At 33.9% G+C, this 18,152-nt stretch overlaps 2 protein-coding genes across 5 annotated transcripts; both read left to right on the forward strand.

Annotated features, from left to right (window-relative positions):
* Positions 1-4,884: 4,884 nt before the first annotated feature.
* LOC120260620 (F-box/kelch-repeat protein At3g61590-like) lies at positions 4,885-7,847 on the forward strand. 2 transcript variants are annotated; one of them, XM_039268142.1, is made up of 3 exons: positions 4,885-5,335; positions 5,760-7,030; positions 7,144-7,847. In XM_039268142.1, exon 2 carries the CDS (start codon positions 5,797-5,799, stop codon positions 7,003-7,005), a length of 1,209 nt encoding a protein of 402 aa, XP_039124076.1. In that variant the 5' UTR covers positions 4,885-5,335; positions 5,760-5,796; the 3' UTR covers positions 7,006-7,030; positions 7,144-7,847. The 2 variants fall into 2 exon arrangements, with proteins under 2 accessions (XP_039124076.1, XP_039124077.1); XM_039268143.1 differs by having other exon boundaries at positions 4,885-5,105.
* Positions 7,848-8,528: 681 nt separating this feature from the next.
* LOC120261899 (uncharacterized protein At5g41620-like) lies at positions 8,529-12,201 on the forward strand. 3 transcript variants are annotated; one of them, XM_039269914.1, is made up of 3 exons: positions 8,529-8,996; positions 10,302-10,424; positions 10,525-12,201. In XM_039269914.1, exons 1-3 carry the CDS (start codon positions 8,664-8,666, stop codon positions 12,010-12,012), a joined length of 1,944 nt encoding a protein of 647 aa, XP_039125848.1. In that variant the 5' UTR covers positions 8,529-8,663; the 3' UTR covers positions 12,013-12,201. The 3 variants fall into 3 exon arrangements, with proteins under 3 accessions (XP_039125848.1, XP_039125851.1, XP_039125852.1); XM_039269917.1 differs by having other exon boundaries at positions 8,531-8,987; XM_039269918.1 differs by having other exon boundaries at positions 8,825-8,991.
* The last annotated feature ends 5,951 nt before the right edge of the window (positions 12,202-18,152 follow it).

Consider the following 18,152-nt stretch of genomic DNA (forward strand, 5'->3'; position numbering starts at 1 on the left):
TGTGGGTTGGCTTACAATAAAAGTGTGTGTGTGTTTTTAAAGTTTGGTAGGACTTTTAGAAAAAGTGATTCTGAGTAAGTTAAATGCTTATTTGTATTTTGTGTTTGGATAAGTTAATGCATAAATACTTTTATAACTTTAAAACAACTTCTCACAAGTGTTTTTACCAAAAGAATCACATGATTAGTTCCTAAAAAATACTTTTTATGTTTTTTTATCAGCTTCAACTTTTACAGAAAAATCAATATAAATAACTTTTTTTTAAAACCTAAAAAAGTTTTACTTATAAAAAATCACTTTTGGGGTTTTTCAAAAGTTAATCCGAGCAAACCCATATTCTTTAATGCAGTTAAATATAGATTAATAAGTAATAAAATTTGAAAAGATAAACAATTTAATTTTTCTGAAGTCAATTTAGACATAAATTTTTTAATTTTTAATTATTTTTTTATTTTTAGACCTAAATGGAGATTAAAAAAACTTGAATGAATAACAATGAATATATATATATATATACATATAGAACCAAAAACACTTTACATGATGAATTAGTTGAAAAAATGGATCCTTAATTATGATGGAAGTCATTAATTCATTATAGTGTATGTACTTTCCTTGCTTCGTAATTATAATTTAATAAGTCCTGTTTTGGTATTTTCCTCTTAAGTTGTGCGAGATATGCAGAGTTTAACATGTAGATGATAGGCGATGATTTGTTCTTCGCAGGTCATTAATTTTGTAAAAAAAATTTCACACTTTCTTTTAGCTCGTTATTTAATATATAAGATTGCTTATAGGAAACCATACTGATGAAACCCTAAGGGCCTGTTTGGCTGCAAAATAAAAAAATATGGCATAATTTTATTATGTAGGAAGTGCAAATGATTATTACAGAAATTGTGGCATATTTTATTCTTACAGAATGAGTGTTTGGGAAACAAAAAAATTACGGAGACTAGGCGATTGACGAATGGACTGTCGGTGGATCGGTGGCCGATAGCCGAGGTCAGCCGAACCACTGGTGGCCAGTCGTCGGAGGCTAGCGGTAAGCGGCCGGACCGCCGGAGGTCTGCCGGACCACCGGTGGACAGCCGGCGTGTCACTGGAGGTCTGCCGGATCACGGCTGGTCGGGCTTGTCGGGAGATCGGCGGACCACCGCTGACGCCGTGTGTCACCGAAGATCGGCTGATCGAGGGCCGGCCGTCAAGATCGGGCCGGACCGCCGTGGCAATCGCCGGAGGTCGAGTCGGACCGCGGCCCGGTCGCCGGAGGTCGGCCGGGACCGTCAGTGAGGCTCCATGGGTCAGTGGGTCGGATGGAAAAGAAGAGAGACTTTTTACAATGAGAAAATATTCCACTCTTAGTGGAATATTTTTTTATGCTATAATACCTATATTATGCCATAATTTTATACTCTAAAATAAGTACCCAAACAACCAATATGGCATAATTCTCAGAAAATGTTAAATTATGCCATATTGTACGGATTATGACATAATTTCTGGCTATCCAAACAGGTCCTAAAATTTATTAGGATTCTGGGTGAGAGTACGTAGTTTTTTTATCTAAGATATATATATATTAATATTGTGCAAGCAATTCATAGATAAATGGAAATTTATAACAAGCTCAATAGTCGGAGTCTCACGTACGTTCTCAATGGAGAATGAGGAAGCTGGCCATTTAATCCGCTCTAGTAAAAACTATAAATAGGTATTTCGAACTATATTTTACATAAGACATCTCTTTTTGACACTTTCTATTCCTATTCACTTATAATAAACCCATCTTTTACTTTAAATCTAATTCTTCAAAAATATTTATTCCAATCAATATAAATGCATTTTTATTCGATTTTAATATATTTTTTCTTTTAAACAAAAGCTGTACATCTTTGTATTTATCTTTGCAATTCTTAATACAATCGTGATTTTTTTATTTTAAAAAAAATATCATATATACATGATAGAGAGTTTCCTTATCAATAAACAATTGCTAACTCAATTTTTATTATTTTTTATTTTTTATGTCTAAGATTAACTTAGGTCGTTTGGCATCGTTTCTGTTTTTCTGTTTTTTGTTTTTGTTTTACTTTTGTTTTGTTTTTGCTTTGTTTTCTTTTTATTTTCAATTTTTTGAAAACAAAAACATGTTTAGATATACTAATTGTTGTGTATTTTAAAAATCTGTAAACAAAAACATGTTTGATTAGCACAAAATTATTATAATGTTTTTTTTTATCATTTTTTTTCAAATCCATATTTTTAAAATTTTTTTTATAAAACTTTATTTTTCATATTAGTTTACTTGTTTATATTATTAAATGAAATTAATAACATAGTTTGGTATTGTATGAATAAATCATAAAATTGCACCATTTGAAACTAAAAAAATATTTTGGCGTTTGCCTTAAATATATATATTAAAGGAGAGAAAGAGAGAAAAATGAACAGAGGAGAGGAAGGGTTTCATGGTGGGAGGAAGAGTTTTGAAAATGTTTCCAAAACAATTGAAAACATAAAATTATTGTTTTCTGTTTTTTTAGAAACATGAGAATTGTTACCAAATTTTTTGAAAACAAAAACGAACTGCCAAACATGTTTTCTCAGTTTTGTTTTCAAAACATGAAATTAAAAACAAAAAAAGGAATTGACAACAATGGCTTAATGTCCATTATTTTTATTTATATACATAAAAACATCGAGGCTAGAGAATTAAAAATAAAAGAATACCATAGATAAATAAGTGAAACTCTTCTTTACTCTCCGTTATTATACAAGAAAAAGAAACAATGAACCATGTTTGATATCACATTTCCATATAACTTGCATGCATTCTGGCCAATGCCAACCACGCATGCATCCAAATCCAACCATCTAGATATATGCTCATTAATAATTATTAAAAGTGGTTCCTTACATCAAATGACCTTTCACATCTTCCATCCCATTGAGTCACCATCAAACTTCACCAAAACATTAGATAGCATCCAACATCTTTTTCAAGTAACAAAAAGGTTCTCTCCACCCACTAGACTAGCTACTAACTGTTGCTTATGTTTTATCTCACTGTTTGTCAACTTTTTCAAGTGCTGTATATTAATTTGCGTGTCTGTGTTAACATTTCAGGCCATTCACAGGAAACCCACAACCTCTCCCATCTGTTCACTCCATGTTCTTTCTCAATATTCATAATGTTTCCCATAAACCAAATCATGTTACAAAAATGATTAAACCATAGTTTATTAAAGTTAAACATGTGAGGTAAGTGCTGGTATTGCCACTGAAAATTGTATCACTGCATGCCTTTTTTTCTCTCTATTTGAGGATCTGACTTTAGACTAAGATTATAAAAGGCCACAAAAGTTTCACGCTAGCTTTAATGGTGGAAAGAGAGGTGTTCATCATGCATCCGAAGTATACTGTTAATTTGACTTCCTTTAATATCCTGTGCCATGTGTTGCACAGTTGTTGGCTGGAGGGAGGGAGGGCGAGAAAAAGAAACAATATTGAAATATTATGTTAATATAAATAAATAAATAAATAAATATATATATATATATATATTACGCTATTGCTTTTGTGCTAGTTGTCCACTATACAATTAATTACTCATGTTTTTATAAAAAAATAATAATAATTACTCATGTTTCACATATTTAATTTCTCTCCTTTGTTTTCATTTATTACATTATAAATATGTATATATATATATTGCCAATTAAAATAAGAATATATCGAAGGAGATATATATAGCAGAGTGATTATCAATAAATTTCTTTTTTTATAAAAATGATTGATAATTTTTTTATATAAATTTAGTTGATATAATTTATATATGTCTAAAATTAAAATAAAAATTATATGCAATTGCCACCGGTGCAGTGGCTAAAGAGTAAAATATTTGACTCTCATGTGAAAAATTAAAAATTTGACTTACTCTCAATATGTGACTTAGACATAAAATATAATATGATAATTTTCTGCATCGTTAAAAAAAAAATAAACAAAAAATTGTATATAAGTTTTGCTGCTTGTATTGCTTAAAATCGTGTTGACATTACAATCAAAATATATATATGCCCTTTTGGCCGGCCATATAAAGCTTGCTTTCATGCATCATATACCAAAAGTAACAATTTCGTGAACATGCATTACATGTGTATTACCAAACAAATTAGGTCAAAAGAAAGTCTCTCAAGCCTTACAAGCCATTAACCACATCATGTGCAAAGCTCAAACATGAAGAAAGAAAAGCATGCTTCCCGTGACATTGCAAATTTGACCTAATTTATTAACAATTTTTAAAACAGAGAAACAGAGAATCTAACATAACGTGATTCTTTTAAAAATGCCATTTATATTCCAAATGTTTTTTATATTCCTACTAAAGTTCCATGTTGATTTATTGCTTTACCCTTCAAGTACGTAAATATTTATATATTAAATATATGTGGTGTAATACATCACAATTTTCTTTATTTTATACATATAATTATGATTTATTTATTATTATTTTAATAAATATGGATAAACTATGTATTAGCGACCCATACATGCCAGGAGCTAAATTTCACAACACCTATAACCTCATCATGTGAGAGCTGAAGTTTGATCCCATCTTCTCGACCTGGGTTCAAAAAAATACTTAATTTATAAAATAAATAGTTATTGCAAGGAAAAAAGTTGATATAAATGATATATTAAAGATATAAATACGGTATAAATATGATTTGATATACTAAAATACAATTTATATAGACATGAATAGGCAGAAGATGTTGACACTTGGAGTTTGAGGGGAAGGAGAATATGAAATGTGCTCATCTTGCAACTCTTGATTAAGGACATACATCAATTGGCAATTGGGTATAGATTCTAGTGTGACTCCAATTAAGTCTTGATCTTTGGGGCCAATCCGTGCCAAAGTTAAGGACTTTCGGATTCTTCAACGGAGGGTCCAAACTCTAAACTTCCCAGACAGAGAAACAGAGCATAGAAAAAAAAAGAAGCTTAAACGGAGTGTGGCCCCCAAGAAAGCTCAAAGAAATGGCTGGTGAGCAGGGCTACTATGATTCCTCACAATGAAGCCAAGCGAGTCTAAGGTGCTCTCTCTCTCTCTCTCTCTAAAAGTTCCCTATAAAAGCGCAAACACCAGGCTTGAGAGGAAACTGCGTTTTGTGGTCGTTGCTCAGAGCCAAAATCCAGTTTGATTTACAAGGAACTGGCTGGAACGCCTTCTTCTCCTCCTCTGACTTCTATTTCTGCTATAAAGTTTGAATCTTTAGATTGATTCATAAGGAAAGGAAGGATCTTTCTTAGTTTTGCAGCAGAGGTGAGTGAAAGATGTGTATTTTTTGGGTTTTCATCTTGTTCTGTTTCATTGTCTGGGTTGACATGGCAAACAGAGTAGCATTTTAATGTTCCATGATTATGGCACGTTGCTTGTTTATAGTCCATTTGTGTGGTCGTTTTCGCCGTGGAGTTTGATCTTTTGCTCATGATTGTTCTTGAATTAATGATCTGGCTGAATTAGTCAAAGGGAGAGTGTGATGTCCTGCCATTGCTTCCTTACTATGTTTTTGTCTTCTTTTTTATTATACATATATTCACATTGTGTGTTTTCGTTTATGTCAATGAAGCTGTTGAACAATGCTATGATGTCTTTTGGTATACATCTTCAATTGCATTCCTTTTATAATCCTTATTTGTGTTCAAGTTATTTCTGTCAATCTGATATGTTTGAGTATAATTTTCAGAGTTGTGTTAGCTTTGGTGAGGTGCACGACTTCCCTGATGGAGGGGGAGACATCATGGGAATCCCATACTGTTAGCTTCCAATTCAATCAACCTACAGAGGATGAGTCTTTTACTGAAATCAATGCCAGAAACAATGAGGAGACATTGGTTTCTTTGGAAGCCATTATTCCTGATGATATATTAGAGAAAGTCTTCTCCTTTATGCCCATTGCCTGTGTAGTTAGATTGGCTTCTGTTTGCTGGAGATGGTATAGAGTTGTTCATTCAATCTCTTCTTGGACTAGCATGTTGCCTCAGAAGCCTTGGTATTTCATGTTTACTAGCAGTGACTCCATTGATGGGCATGCCTATGATCCAAGTCTCCGGAAATGGTATAGCATTACTCTTCCTTGTCATGTTAAGAGCAATTGGATCAGTTCAGCTTCAGGTGGATTAGTATCTTTTATGGAGAATGAGAAGAGCTGCGAGATTTGTATATTTAACCCTCTTGTGAAGGGTTGCAGGATTCTCCAAGGACCTCCTGCTGCTCATAATCCTGATTATAGTGCGATCGCGATGTCAGTGAACCGGAAATCCAACAGTTATACTCTTGCAGTGGCGAAATCAAAACAGATCCCTGGTGATTATTTACAGTGGGATTTCTCAATTGACATCTATGAATCAGAGAATTGTTCATGGGTGACTTCCATCAGGGAAGTTTTGATGGGATGGAGAGGAGGTGATGAGAGTGTAATTTGTAATGGTGTATTTTATTGCTTGATATACGCCACCGGCATTGTGGGAGCTAGCGAGCGGCGCCACGGCCTTATTGCACATGATTTCTCAGCGAGAACTCATTGTAGTTCTCTTTTAAGTATGGTGATACCGGTGCCTTGTTCGCTTACTTGTGGCCGGCTTATGAACCTTAAGGACAAGCTTGTGATGGTGGGGGGAATTGGGAAACAAGACAGACCAGATATCATCAAAGGAATTGGCATTTGGGAACTTTGTAAGAAGGAATGGCGGGAAGTTGCTAGAATGCCTCATAAGTTCTTCCAAGGATTTGGAGAATTGGATGATGTCTTTGCTAGCTGTGGAATGGAAGACCTGATATACATACAGAGCTATGGAGCTCCAGCTCTTCTTGTTTATGATATGTCTCAGAAGCAATGGAGGTGGTCTGTGAAATGCCCTGTGCCTAAAAGGTTCCCTCTTCAATTGTTCACAGGCTTCTGCTTTGAACCCAGAATTGAAGCTGTTGCTTAAATTCTTCTCATTTTCCATCTGTTTGGTATCATTCTATACAAACTATCATTCATTTTGTCATTTTTTTTTTTGTGATGCAATATATTCATTACTGTTGCATTTATGAACATCCAATGCTCTGCAACATCTTCATTTCAGTGAATCTCTCAGCTTACAAAGCATCCAGAAGAGTACCAGTAGATGAATGCAGGAAACAGAAACCTCTCTATATGTCTAAATACAGTGGTAGGAGCTGGAAAGAGGCCCTTGTATCAACTTTTGATGAATGAGATACAGAGAATAGTACTCCTGGATTTGAAGGTGGAGATCCTTTCCTTGCAACCAGCCAAAACAGAAGGAAAAGAAAAAGAAGTTCCTGAGAGTTGTACTGCATCCCTTGTCATTGCCATCGCCGAGGATGGTGACAACTGCACCCAACTCTTATCAGCAGTCTGCACCCAACTCTCTCATCACTAGGCTGTAGTTTGTGAGTTGGTGCTGTGCTGTACTGCCTTTGATGGTGAAAAACTCACATGTTGTAACAGGCTCTGGTTTTCTGATGAATTTTCCTTCTTTTGATTAAGCTTTTAGGTCTTTCTCTTTATACAGAGTTTTAGTACTCTTCACTCTGATTTTAGATGATGACACCTCTCTGTGGATGAATGCTTTGTCTGTTTCTGTTCAGTGGATCTTGTTTCTGCTCCTGCTGATTGACAGATTACTGACAGTATCCACTTTGTCTGTTCTTTGAGTGAATTACCGCTGCTAAGTTTAACTTTTTTATTTTTTCCTTCTGAATTGTAGTAACTGGCAAATGAATGAAAGAATGGGAGCAATATACTGAAAATTAATTTGTTCATGCATATACTGTTGACTAAAACTTGTGCATGTTAAGCGATCGTTGGGAGTCTACAGCAGACACTGGAAGTTAATTCCATGCTACTGTATCTTCTTTTTTTGACCAAAAATTGAGCCACATTAAAAGCCATTGTCAAGCCACTGCATGTGACATGTTGGACATAAATTCATTTCTCATACATACAAAAGCAGTTATCCTTGTCATAATCTGTTTCTCGCAATTCATTTTTCAATACTTATATATATATATATATATGCATTCAATATAATCTTTAGAATTCAAAAGTTGACCACACATTTAATGCATGATTGAGTGTAAATAGGATTGTTATATGTGATGGCTTGCCTGTATTGTTAAAAAAATATATATATATATATATAGTTTTGAGAATTTACAGGAGAGTGTGAAAGAAAGAGGTGTAAATAAAACAAAAAAGAGGAAATAACATGAGTTAGTATGGGCCTTGATGAGATGAATAAAAACAAAATGACTCTGATGTAGACAAATGAAAGCAGGATAAATTTCAAAGAAAACAAAATATAGTTCAAGAGTTTCCTAATTCATAGGGGCATTTATGAAAAAAAGGCCAAGAATTGGATTTAGCAAAGCTTGCACAAATGTACAAGCACAGCTCCACAGTTGTACTGACCCATATCCCATCACATCTTGCCAATTGCCATGAGCAAAGAAGTCCACAAGTCCCTTCAATGAACAGTGAGAACTACACATGCGCGCAGTCCATACATAGAAGAAAAGTAAAGAAGAACTAGTCCTTTGCCTCCTTGGTGTGTGCCATAAAGGAAAAGTGAGAGTTTGGTTGATGGGAGGAGAAAAAGGGGGAGCAGCAGTAGATAATGAGTGTGCTGGTGGTGGAGGTGATGAAAAGCAGGAGTTCCTTGGGGTGAAGTTGAGGAAGAGACTGACTCTTGGTTGGAAAGGTGGCCCATGCACTCCAGTGCCCAACTGGAAGTTGGAGCCTGGTCCTTCCTTTGCTACTGCTGCTGCTTTGTCTGCTAGGAAGCTTGGAGCCAACCTCTGGGAGATGCAGGGCTTGTCAGAATCACCATTGATGAGCAGGAGAGGTGGCAAGGCTTCTAGGAGGAAGGATATGGAGCTTGTTGATGATGTTCCTGATCTGCCTGCAGTCAGTATAGTGATTTTCCTCTTTCTTTCTCTTTGGCTTTTGTGTTCACAGTTGTTTATTTTTTTTTTTTAAAATTACTGTGTTTCTTGGCTTTTAATGAGTTCCATTCGGTGGTTGTGCATCAATTGTCATGTTACTTTGCTGAGTTGGGAAAGAATGGGTTAATATCTAGGAAAGGATTTCCCCCATGAAAGAGGTGGATTGTGGAGAAGAATCAGATGGCAAAGTGATATCAGATGTTTCACCATTGGGAGAATAAATAATACATGCATATTCTTCATATTAATTGATTGTGTTTTAGATTTGAAAGGTTTGAATGATAGGGGTTAAATTCTTTTCAATTGGATGCATTTGATGGCAGCTGTTGAGGAAGTACAGAGTTTGTAGTGGATAAGGAGTGTGATTGATAGTTGCTTGTTTTGCCAGCTAGTTGTTTGATTACTTTCTCAATTTGCTAAAACAACAAACCATGTGCTGAACAATTGATTTATCTGATAAACAAAAGATGGAGAGAATTTGCAATTGAACTGATTACAGTGGAGATTAAAACTAAACTCATTTTTAAAGAAATATCTGAAACTTCCAGTGATTCATGCTGAGTCAGTAGAGCTGCATGTGGAGTCTTAAATCTGACATCGTTTGTTTATCTTAATTTAAGCATCAGGCTATTAATCAAGATGTGAATGTATAAGTTTTTAGATCATTCTCTACATACCATAGGTGGAAGCTGAGCTAGAGCATTACTAGTTAGCAATCCCTCTATGATTTCAAGAGACTTGAAGTGTAAATATCACATTTCCTGAGTGACTGTAAGGCTTAATGAGAATGATCTTTGAGGCTTAATGAGAATGATCTTTGATCATTTTATTCTGTCTTGATGATAAACAACCCCCTGATTTCTCGACTTCCATTATGTGGCTTTTCTTTTATTTTTGGCATTTTTTGCTTTGGAATAGCAATGTTAACTTGTAGAACCAATTATTCTCTATTTCAAACACACTGTTGTTAGTTCAACCAAGAAACTCTTGCATCCCTGGTTAATGCTGTTTTTCTTTATTTCCTACTTGCCATCTTTAAACTGCCTCCTATTTGTTCCAAGAGAGATTTCTGATGCGGCAAACAACTTAATTTTGTTTTGATTTTTGTTTGAGCAACACTTATACTTGATTGATACTCTCTGCGTCAGTCACCTTCTTTGTATTGTTAATTGGCTGCCATCTTTATGTTCTTCACAGTCAATTTACAGACTTGAAGTCAAATTAGTATTATTAGTTTTCACATATGGAATTAATCATTCTTATTTCATTTTATCAGCGTCGAAGTGCTGGTAGTCCAAGGAGGCATGCTTCAAATGCATCTATTGAACACCATAAGTTAATTGAAAGTATTCGAGCAATGCAATCTGGATCTCCTGCAAGTTGTAGCTCAATGGAGGTGGTGAGTCTTTTGAACTTAAATGGCAGCTCTGATTGTCGATTTTGTGAGTGGAATAGATAAGAATGAAATGGCTAAATTTATGAAATATTGCATCCTACAGGTGACGCCTTTCAGTCAGCCTTTGAGCCCTGGCAGTTCTTTGGATTTCAAGGGAAGGCTTCAGGACTCAGGATATAGCCTGAAAACATCGACGGAATTACTGAAGGTATTGAATTGGATTTGGAGACGGGAAGAACAACATGAATCCAATGTATCATTGGTGAAAGAATTAAAATTAGAGTTGCAACATGCTCGGAGACGGATACAGGAGCTAATGCAAGACCAGCAAGTGTATCGTAATGAAATGGATGATATGGTGAAGCAAGTTGCAGAGAACAAGCTATTTAGAAAAAATAAGGAACAAGACCGGCTTAAAGATATGATGCAATCAATAAGTAATGAACTTGAAGATGAGAAGAGGCTAAGGCGACGTTCCGAGAGTCTACATCGGAAGTTAGGCAAGGAGTTGTCTCAAGTGAAATTAGCATTTGCAGAATCTGTAGAAGATTTAGATCGCCAGAGGAAAACCAATGTTCTTCTAGAGAACCTCTGTGATGAATTTGCGAAGGGCATTCGGGAGTACGAACAGGAGCTGCGAGCATTGAAGCAAAAAGCTAAAGGAGACTCTGACCATAAATTTGATCGGTTGGTACTTCATATGTCAGAGGCATGGTTGGATGAGCGATTGCAGATGGCTCAAGAAAATGGAGATATGAATGAAAAGGGAAGTATAACTGACAGATTAAGAGGTGAAATTAAAAACTTCTTTCGAGCTAGACTAGCCAACAATGCAATTGCTCATCCGAAAGATGGAAGAAAGGAGAGTAATTTGAGGCGCCGTTCCCTTGAGTCGGTCTGCTTGAACAAGAGTGTCAGTGCACCTCAAGTTGCTGTTGCTGATGATGGTTCCACATCCAGTGACTTGCACTGCTTTGAGCTCAATATGAACATGAACGATAGTGCAAAGCATGACCAGTCTAATCATCGTAGCGAGATTGCAGACATCTGTGAATCATTGTGGCAAAAGGATACAAAGTCACGGAATGTAAATAAGATGCAACTCAGAGAAAAAAAGCTCCTCAAAAGCAGGCGTTCATATACTGCTCCTGAAACTGGAGCAGGAGCTAATCAGATTGAACTCGTAATGTCTGAGAACTTTGAGAAATATCATCTAAAAGAAGCTGGTTTACATGACAAAACCATCGATAACTCCATGAAGAACTCATCAGAGTGTTCAGATGGCTGCAAGGTTCACCCTTATGATGATCATGCTGAAGAGTCCAGAAACCATATCTCCTGGAGGGGTCATTTTGTTCCAGTTGGTGTTGGTGATGCTGGAGCAGATGTCCACACTGCATTTAGTCCTGTAAAGCAATGGGATCATCGACATGCATCTCCGGAGCTTGAAATATCTCAATGCTCATCAGAGTTACTGCCTGGTGTGAAAAAGAACGGCCTGAAGGCCAAGTTACTTGAAGCAAGGTTGAAGGGAAAGCATTCTCGAGTTAAAATGACAATGAAAATGAAGCAACAAACTGCAGTGTCTTGAGGTATTCACTGATGTAAAAATCCTGCTTAAGTTTTGGTGTTCAGTGTATAGACTAGCTTTGTTTGTCACCATAATCCCTCCAAGTTCGTCCTGGTTTTCTGAATTGTTGCTTTGCTCTAGCAATTGAATTCTTCTCTGGTTTGATATGCTTAGAGATTGAGAAACCAAAGTGTTGCCTGTTAATATTTACTTACTGTAGTTTTTGAATGAAGTGATAGGAAAAAAAAAGCCAGAAACACTAAAAATCCATGGAACCAAAGAGTGTTGTTAAATTTTTTTCTTACATGATCAATATGGAAGTGCAATCAATTCCAAACAAAGATCCACTTTCATGCATAGTTATCAGACCTGGCTCGGGCATTGGCCCGGTCAAGGTTCTGGGTTACAGGTCAGTTGGTTCAACCATCGGGTTATTTGGGTCAATCCTGGGTTAATAAAAATATTTTAAAATATTATTTTAAAATTATAAATTAGTTTTTAAATTATATAATGTCATATCATAATAATATCCATGAATTATTAGTTATCAGATAAATAATTTGATGGAAAAAATGCAAAACAATTGTTAATCTTTGATCTGGAAGCAGTAGAAAAGGGGAAAAAAAGCTCAAACTTCACATAATACCAACACATAACAATTCACATAATACCAACACATAACAATACGCCAAAGTTCAAGCATCAACTAATTTACAATAAAAGTTTAAATTCATCATCAAAGTATTTAACCGAACTCAATCCAATATATAACTAAAGTTTAAAGTTGAAATTACAAATCAAACTGGGTCAATCGGTCTGACTAATGGGTCAACTGGTCTGATCGCCGGGCCAATCGATCTGACCGCCGGGTCAACCGGTTTAACCACCGGGTCAAAGCGGGTCAAGACGGGTCAGAACGGGTTGATTGTATACCCAGTCTAATTAAAGACCCGACCGATTGAAGCACCGGGTCACCAAGTTAACTGGTTTACCGCTGGACCGGTCCGGGTTTGATAACTATGCTTTCATGTTTCGCCTTAAGCGCGGCTTGGGTTAAAGTTATTATATTTTATTTAAAATTTAACAATTCATTAACATATTATTTATAGCATCTCAAAAATAAGAAGCATGAGTCAGTGATGACTGTGCATACAAAAAAAATCCAAAAAATAAAAAAAATAGAAAAAAACCTGTCCTTTTGTGCTCCACATGTGTGTGTATATATATATATATTATTGCTGAAAAATCAAAAAGAAGCTTTTAAAAGATATTGGTTGATCCTTGTGGTATATTACGAAAATCATGATTTTTTTTTTACACAAAATATATAAACAGAGGCAGGATTATATGAAATGATAACACCATGTCAGATTATATTCTCTAACAATTATAAATCACCACATGGTCCACATCAGACTAAATAGGATTTTTAAATAACATGGATGACAAGTTGGCATCTATATCATTATTTTTTTTATAAGTTTTAAATTCAAATCGTATAAAATCTTTAAATTTTTAAAATTGTAAACTCTACCTAAAACCCTAAAATTATATACCCATATAATATTAAAACTATACCCAAAATTATATAGCCAAAGCCCTAAACTCTTGGGGTTTACAATTTAGGGTTTCCAAAGGGGGTTTTCGGTTTAGCATTTACCGGTTTAGATAATAAAAAAAATTAATTTTTTTTAAAAAAATTAAATTAAATTCTAATGTGGCAACTTATGATTTGAAAGGATAAAATCCTACGTAGTGTAATCATTTTAGTGAATCCTAATGCTATATAAATACTGGTGTTTTAATATAAACTTTTATAAATTTTTTTTACTATAGATGAACTATTAATTTATCCGTTGATATTAGATTTTTTTCGTAAAATATTCATATTTCTACTAAAAAGAAAAATTTGAATATATTAAAATATTAATTACATATGTGGGTAAATCCTTGTTCACTCTATTAAATAAAAAAACGTTGAACGTGGTTTATTTACAACAACACACACTTTAACAACGTGGTGCCGTGGTGCTTGTAGTACTCAAGGAAATTATCTCTATATAAAAAACAAGTTGTTAAGCAGATTAGACGTAGCAATAACAACTTACATGATTAATTAATCCACTAATAACAAAGCAAACAGAAAAAAAAATAAATTAAAATTTAAACAGTAATATTGAGACTAATATAATAAAGTTTTGAAGCACAATCCTGAGCAACTAGGGTTCTGACGCGTGGATGAACAACAGAGTCCATGAATATAATACGACCCCCTTGAATTGTGACCATACTTATAAAACTTTTAGATCTTCACCTTCTTGGAAGATGGAGTATTAAGCTTATGGCAATGGCAATGGCTTCACTTAGCAACAGGGTCCTCCCTTTGTTAGGCAAGCACACCAAACTAAGTCTTAAAGAAAGCAAACCTCCATCAAGAACATTTAAGAAAAAAAAAATTGGCAACTCTTGAGAGAGGTTTAATCATATGGTTCCCTCTTAGGGTTAGGGTTTTCATGTCACCTTGGAACTTGAAAGATTCCAGATGTTTTCCTCCTCACGTGTGGATCTATTTCCAAGAAAAGCATTCCAACCTTAACCTCATTTGGTGTCAAGTTGATGCTTGTTAAACAATGTTTAACTTTGCATTATTTATTAAGCATCTTTCAGTTTAAGTACTATTTTTTCACTTGTTAATTGGACTTCTTAAAAAAGGGTTTTCAATCTATATTCTCTGTCGTACATTATGTACATGTTTTAGGGTTAGGGGTTTAACCAGTTGGATGCACACGCACACATTGAGGAAACTGACACCCATGAGGAAATGCAAACGCATCTTCATCTTGGTCAGATGCATTCATTCATTCATTCGTTTTCTTTAAAGCTGCAGTGATTTTTTAGTTCAAAACAAGCAAATATTTTTGTAATGATTCATAGTACAAGTTCACTGTTCTTCTTTCAAATGTTCATTTTATTAGTGGTTAAAAAGTAATGCATTGCCGAAATTTTGGATTTAATAACATATGATTCAATGACATGATAGCTAGTGTATTAATAAACATTTGATACAAGATTTTCATATCATATGTGCGCATATGTTATATTTATCTGAAAATTTTGATTTAATCCAAAAGACTTGAAGAAAATTTGGCTGAAAACAACAATTGAGGCATTACAATGTCATCAACAATCTCATGAATGGTTGTTATTACATTTGAAGTGCAGGAATATGATATGAATTCTGTGAAACATCAAGGAATAAATGAAGCTTCTAAGTTCCAAGTGTTTATCAAAAGCATTATAAAGAACACATCGCTATCTATCTACACCTGCATATAAAAGGATCAAGTTAAAGAACACAAACATGAAATTTGAAAAGTTCAGAGACCTGAGATTTTATGTGACAAACTTATGCATAGACTGTAGTTATATATGATGCTCATAAAATGTGTGCATTTCATTGCTAATGTTAATTAAGCTACAGATTCTAAAAATACACTTTAGTTTGATGTTCAATTAATCATATGTAAAATCATGTCTTTACCAATGTTTTCTTAATATACCACTTTGTACATTCTGACATTGCAAATATGTCACTTAATTACATGTCACTTAATTATTACATGAAATGTGTACTGCATATATATAGATGTGAAGATTTCATGATTATGTGAGGATTGTGTAATTAAAACTGTTTTAATAAAAGGGATCAATCATGGATGACAATATTAGATCTAAAGGAAGTTAACAAACCATGAATTGAGGAAGGGATAATTAATCTATGTTTTTATAAGTTCAAGAACTCGTAGCCTATGTCTCCTTCAAGTAATTAATCAGACATAGAGCTTAATCTAGCACTACATTAACTATTTGGTAACATGAAAACAAACTAACTCTTCTGACTTTCAAATTGTAAATCAAACACATATTACATATATACACCAATGAAGAGAAGTTGCATGAGTTACCAATTAATAAATAAAAACGAAGAACATTTCTATAACAAACAAGAACTTCATATGCATTGCAAACAATGAAAACGTTTAGTCTGCAATCAAAAATGAGAACAGAACAACCATTTTTAGATTCAATCAATACTTTAAGTACAGAAAAATCTAAAAATTTGCATCAAACAAGACGAAAATTGCTCTCCAAACAATCAAAGGTCAATCACGAGAAGAACAATGCACATATAAAAAGGATATAAAAACCTCATTACATACTCACTACCAAGAAAATACAACTAATTAAAAGCACATACATATGCATACAATCCTTCAAAGCAACAAAACTGCAGAGATATATATAATCTAAGCACAAAGATGCAAATCCTATCAAAACATATCATGAAGATAGGTTAGCGGAAGATCACAAAGGCCAATAAAAAATAAGATAAATGTACAACAGGGATAGCATTTACAATGTTGCAGACAAAGAGAAGAACAAAGAAAGCAAAGAACAAAAATATATACATACATATATATATATATATATATATATACATGCTTGCATGGCTTGCAGACAAGGGAGCTCCCTTCAGTCCAAGCAAAGACAGCATAGGATCTAACTTAGCTCCTGCACCATTCACTCACTTACCAAGCAAACCCCTTCATTCTCTTACTTGGTATTTGGATGAATGGGTCAGCAGCTAACTAAACCCTACAGCCATCCATGAGTGGACTGAAGGAAGCTCTCTTTTCAAATCTCACTCTAAAACAAAATTAATCATTTAAACAACTTATAATACAAAACCTGCAAAACAATGAAGCCATGAAATAAAGGTTTTGTGATTTTTAAATTAAGATACATATAACATATATCATATATCTGGTTTGGTAAAGAAGAAGGAAGTTGGTGAAGAAGAAGAAAGGGAATAAAAATAAAAAAAAGAAAACAAAGAGAAGAGGGAAGCTGAGAAGTGGGAAGGGAGGAAAGAGAGATCTGATAGTAGATGTGGAGAAAGCGACACATGGGGGGAGAATAAAAGTATAAACAACTAGTAGAAGAAGTCGTAGTGCGAAAAAGTTGGAAAGGTGTAGGGTTCCCTCATCCACTCTCCATATTAAGCAACCCCATGGCCTAAAATGCTGCTGCATCTGAGGTCATCTTATATAGCATGGGATGGAGCTGACTCCAGTGATCATCAGTATATGTATATATATATCTCAAAAAATTATTTCTTTCTAAATAATATTATTTGTCAAAATATTTTTTTAAGTCAATTCTTTATGCAATATTTGGGTTGGATGAGGAAAAAACTTTTGTAATATAAGGCATTATTTAAAAAAAAATTGTTTGAATTCGAGCCCTCTAAATCACAAGTAGTCACCAGCTGCGTAACTCACATCTTCTTAATTTAATCCATAATTAAAAATTAAAATTTTTAAAATTAGATGAAATTTATAAAAAAAAAATGATATTAAAGCTGCAATGATCCTTGTGCTACCTCTACAATACTTAGGGTCCGTTTGATACGCACGATTTTAAGGGACAACACAACACAACTTCTGTTGTTATGCAATTAATTTACAAATGAGACTGAAGTACATCTCAAATTACCCAATCGGTACAACATAACTTCTTAAATTTTTTTTTGTACCGCTAAAACCACGATACAAAAATTTCAGCGAAGAACATGACAATTTAATGACAAAATTGTCCCTATTTAAAATTAAAAATTATACTACTCATTACAAAAGTGATAACATGATTTATTTATTTTATTTTATTTATTTATTTATTTATCTATTTAAAAATTTATTTATTTATTTGTCTATCAATTTATTTGGTTTTTAAGATTAAGATATTAATAAAAGTTCGTTTGTTGTGGATTAAATATTTTTAAAATTATGTTTTTTTAAATTTGTTGCTATATTGTTGGGCGTCGTAAAATTTGATAAAATTTTTATAAAATATTATTGTATATTTTTTTATTATAAAACAAATATAGAATAGTAAAAAGGTATTATTATAATTTACTATTTTGTGTTCCATACTTATGCAAATCAAACATTAATCAACACAAAAAATTTTGTATTGTTTGATGAAAATCAAACATAGAACAACATAAGCACTTATGATATACTTTAGCTGCTTGTCTTGTTCTCCTTAACGAATCAAACAGACCCCTAGTATGATACTAAGTGCAATTTCATTTTCCTCTT

This window comes from Dioscorea cayenensis, chromosome 5 (genome assembly GCF_009730915.1).
Source record: "Dioscorea cayenensis subsp. rotundata cultivar TDr96_F1 chromosome 5, TDr96_F1_v2_PseudoChromosome.rev07_lg8_w22 25.fasta, whole genome shotgun sequence".
In the NCBI taxonomy this organism is placed as follows: Eukaryota; Viridiplantae; Streptophyta; class Magnoliopsida; order Dioscoreales; family Dioscoreaceae; genus Dioscorea; species Dioscorea cayenensis.

Excerpts from the sequence above, each read along its gene's own strand:
- LOC120261899 (XM_039269914.1), top strand. The coding sequence starts at position 8,664 with ATGGGAGGAGAAAAAGGGGGAGCAGCAGTAGATAATGAGTGTGCTGGT. Across the intron at positions 8,997-10,301 it reads ATCTGCCTGCAGTCAGTATA|CGTCGAAGTGCTGGTAGTCC; the intron begins GTGATTTTCCTC and ends TCATTTTATCAG. Across the intron at positions 10,425-10,524 it reads GTTGTAGCTCAATGGAGGTG|GTGACGCCTTTCAGTCAGCC; the intron begins GTGAGTCTTTTG and ends TGCATCCTACAG.
- LOC120260620 (XM_039268142.1), top strand. The coding sequence starts at position 5,797 with ATGGAGGGGGAGACATCATGGGAATCCCATACTGTTAGCTTCCAATTC.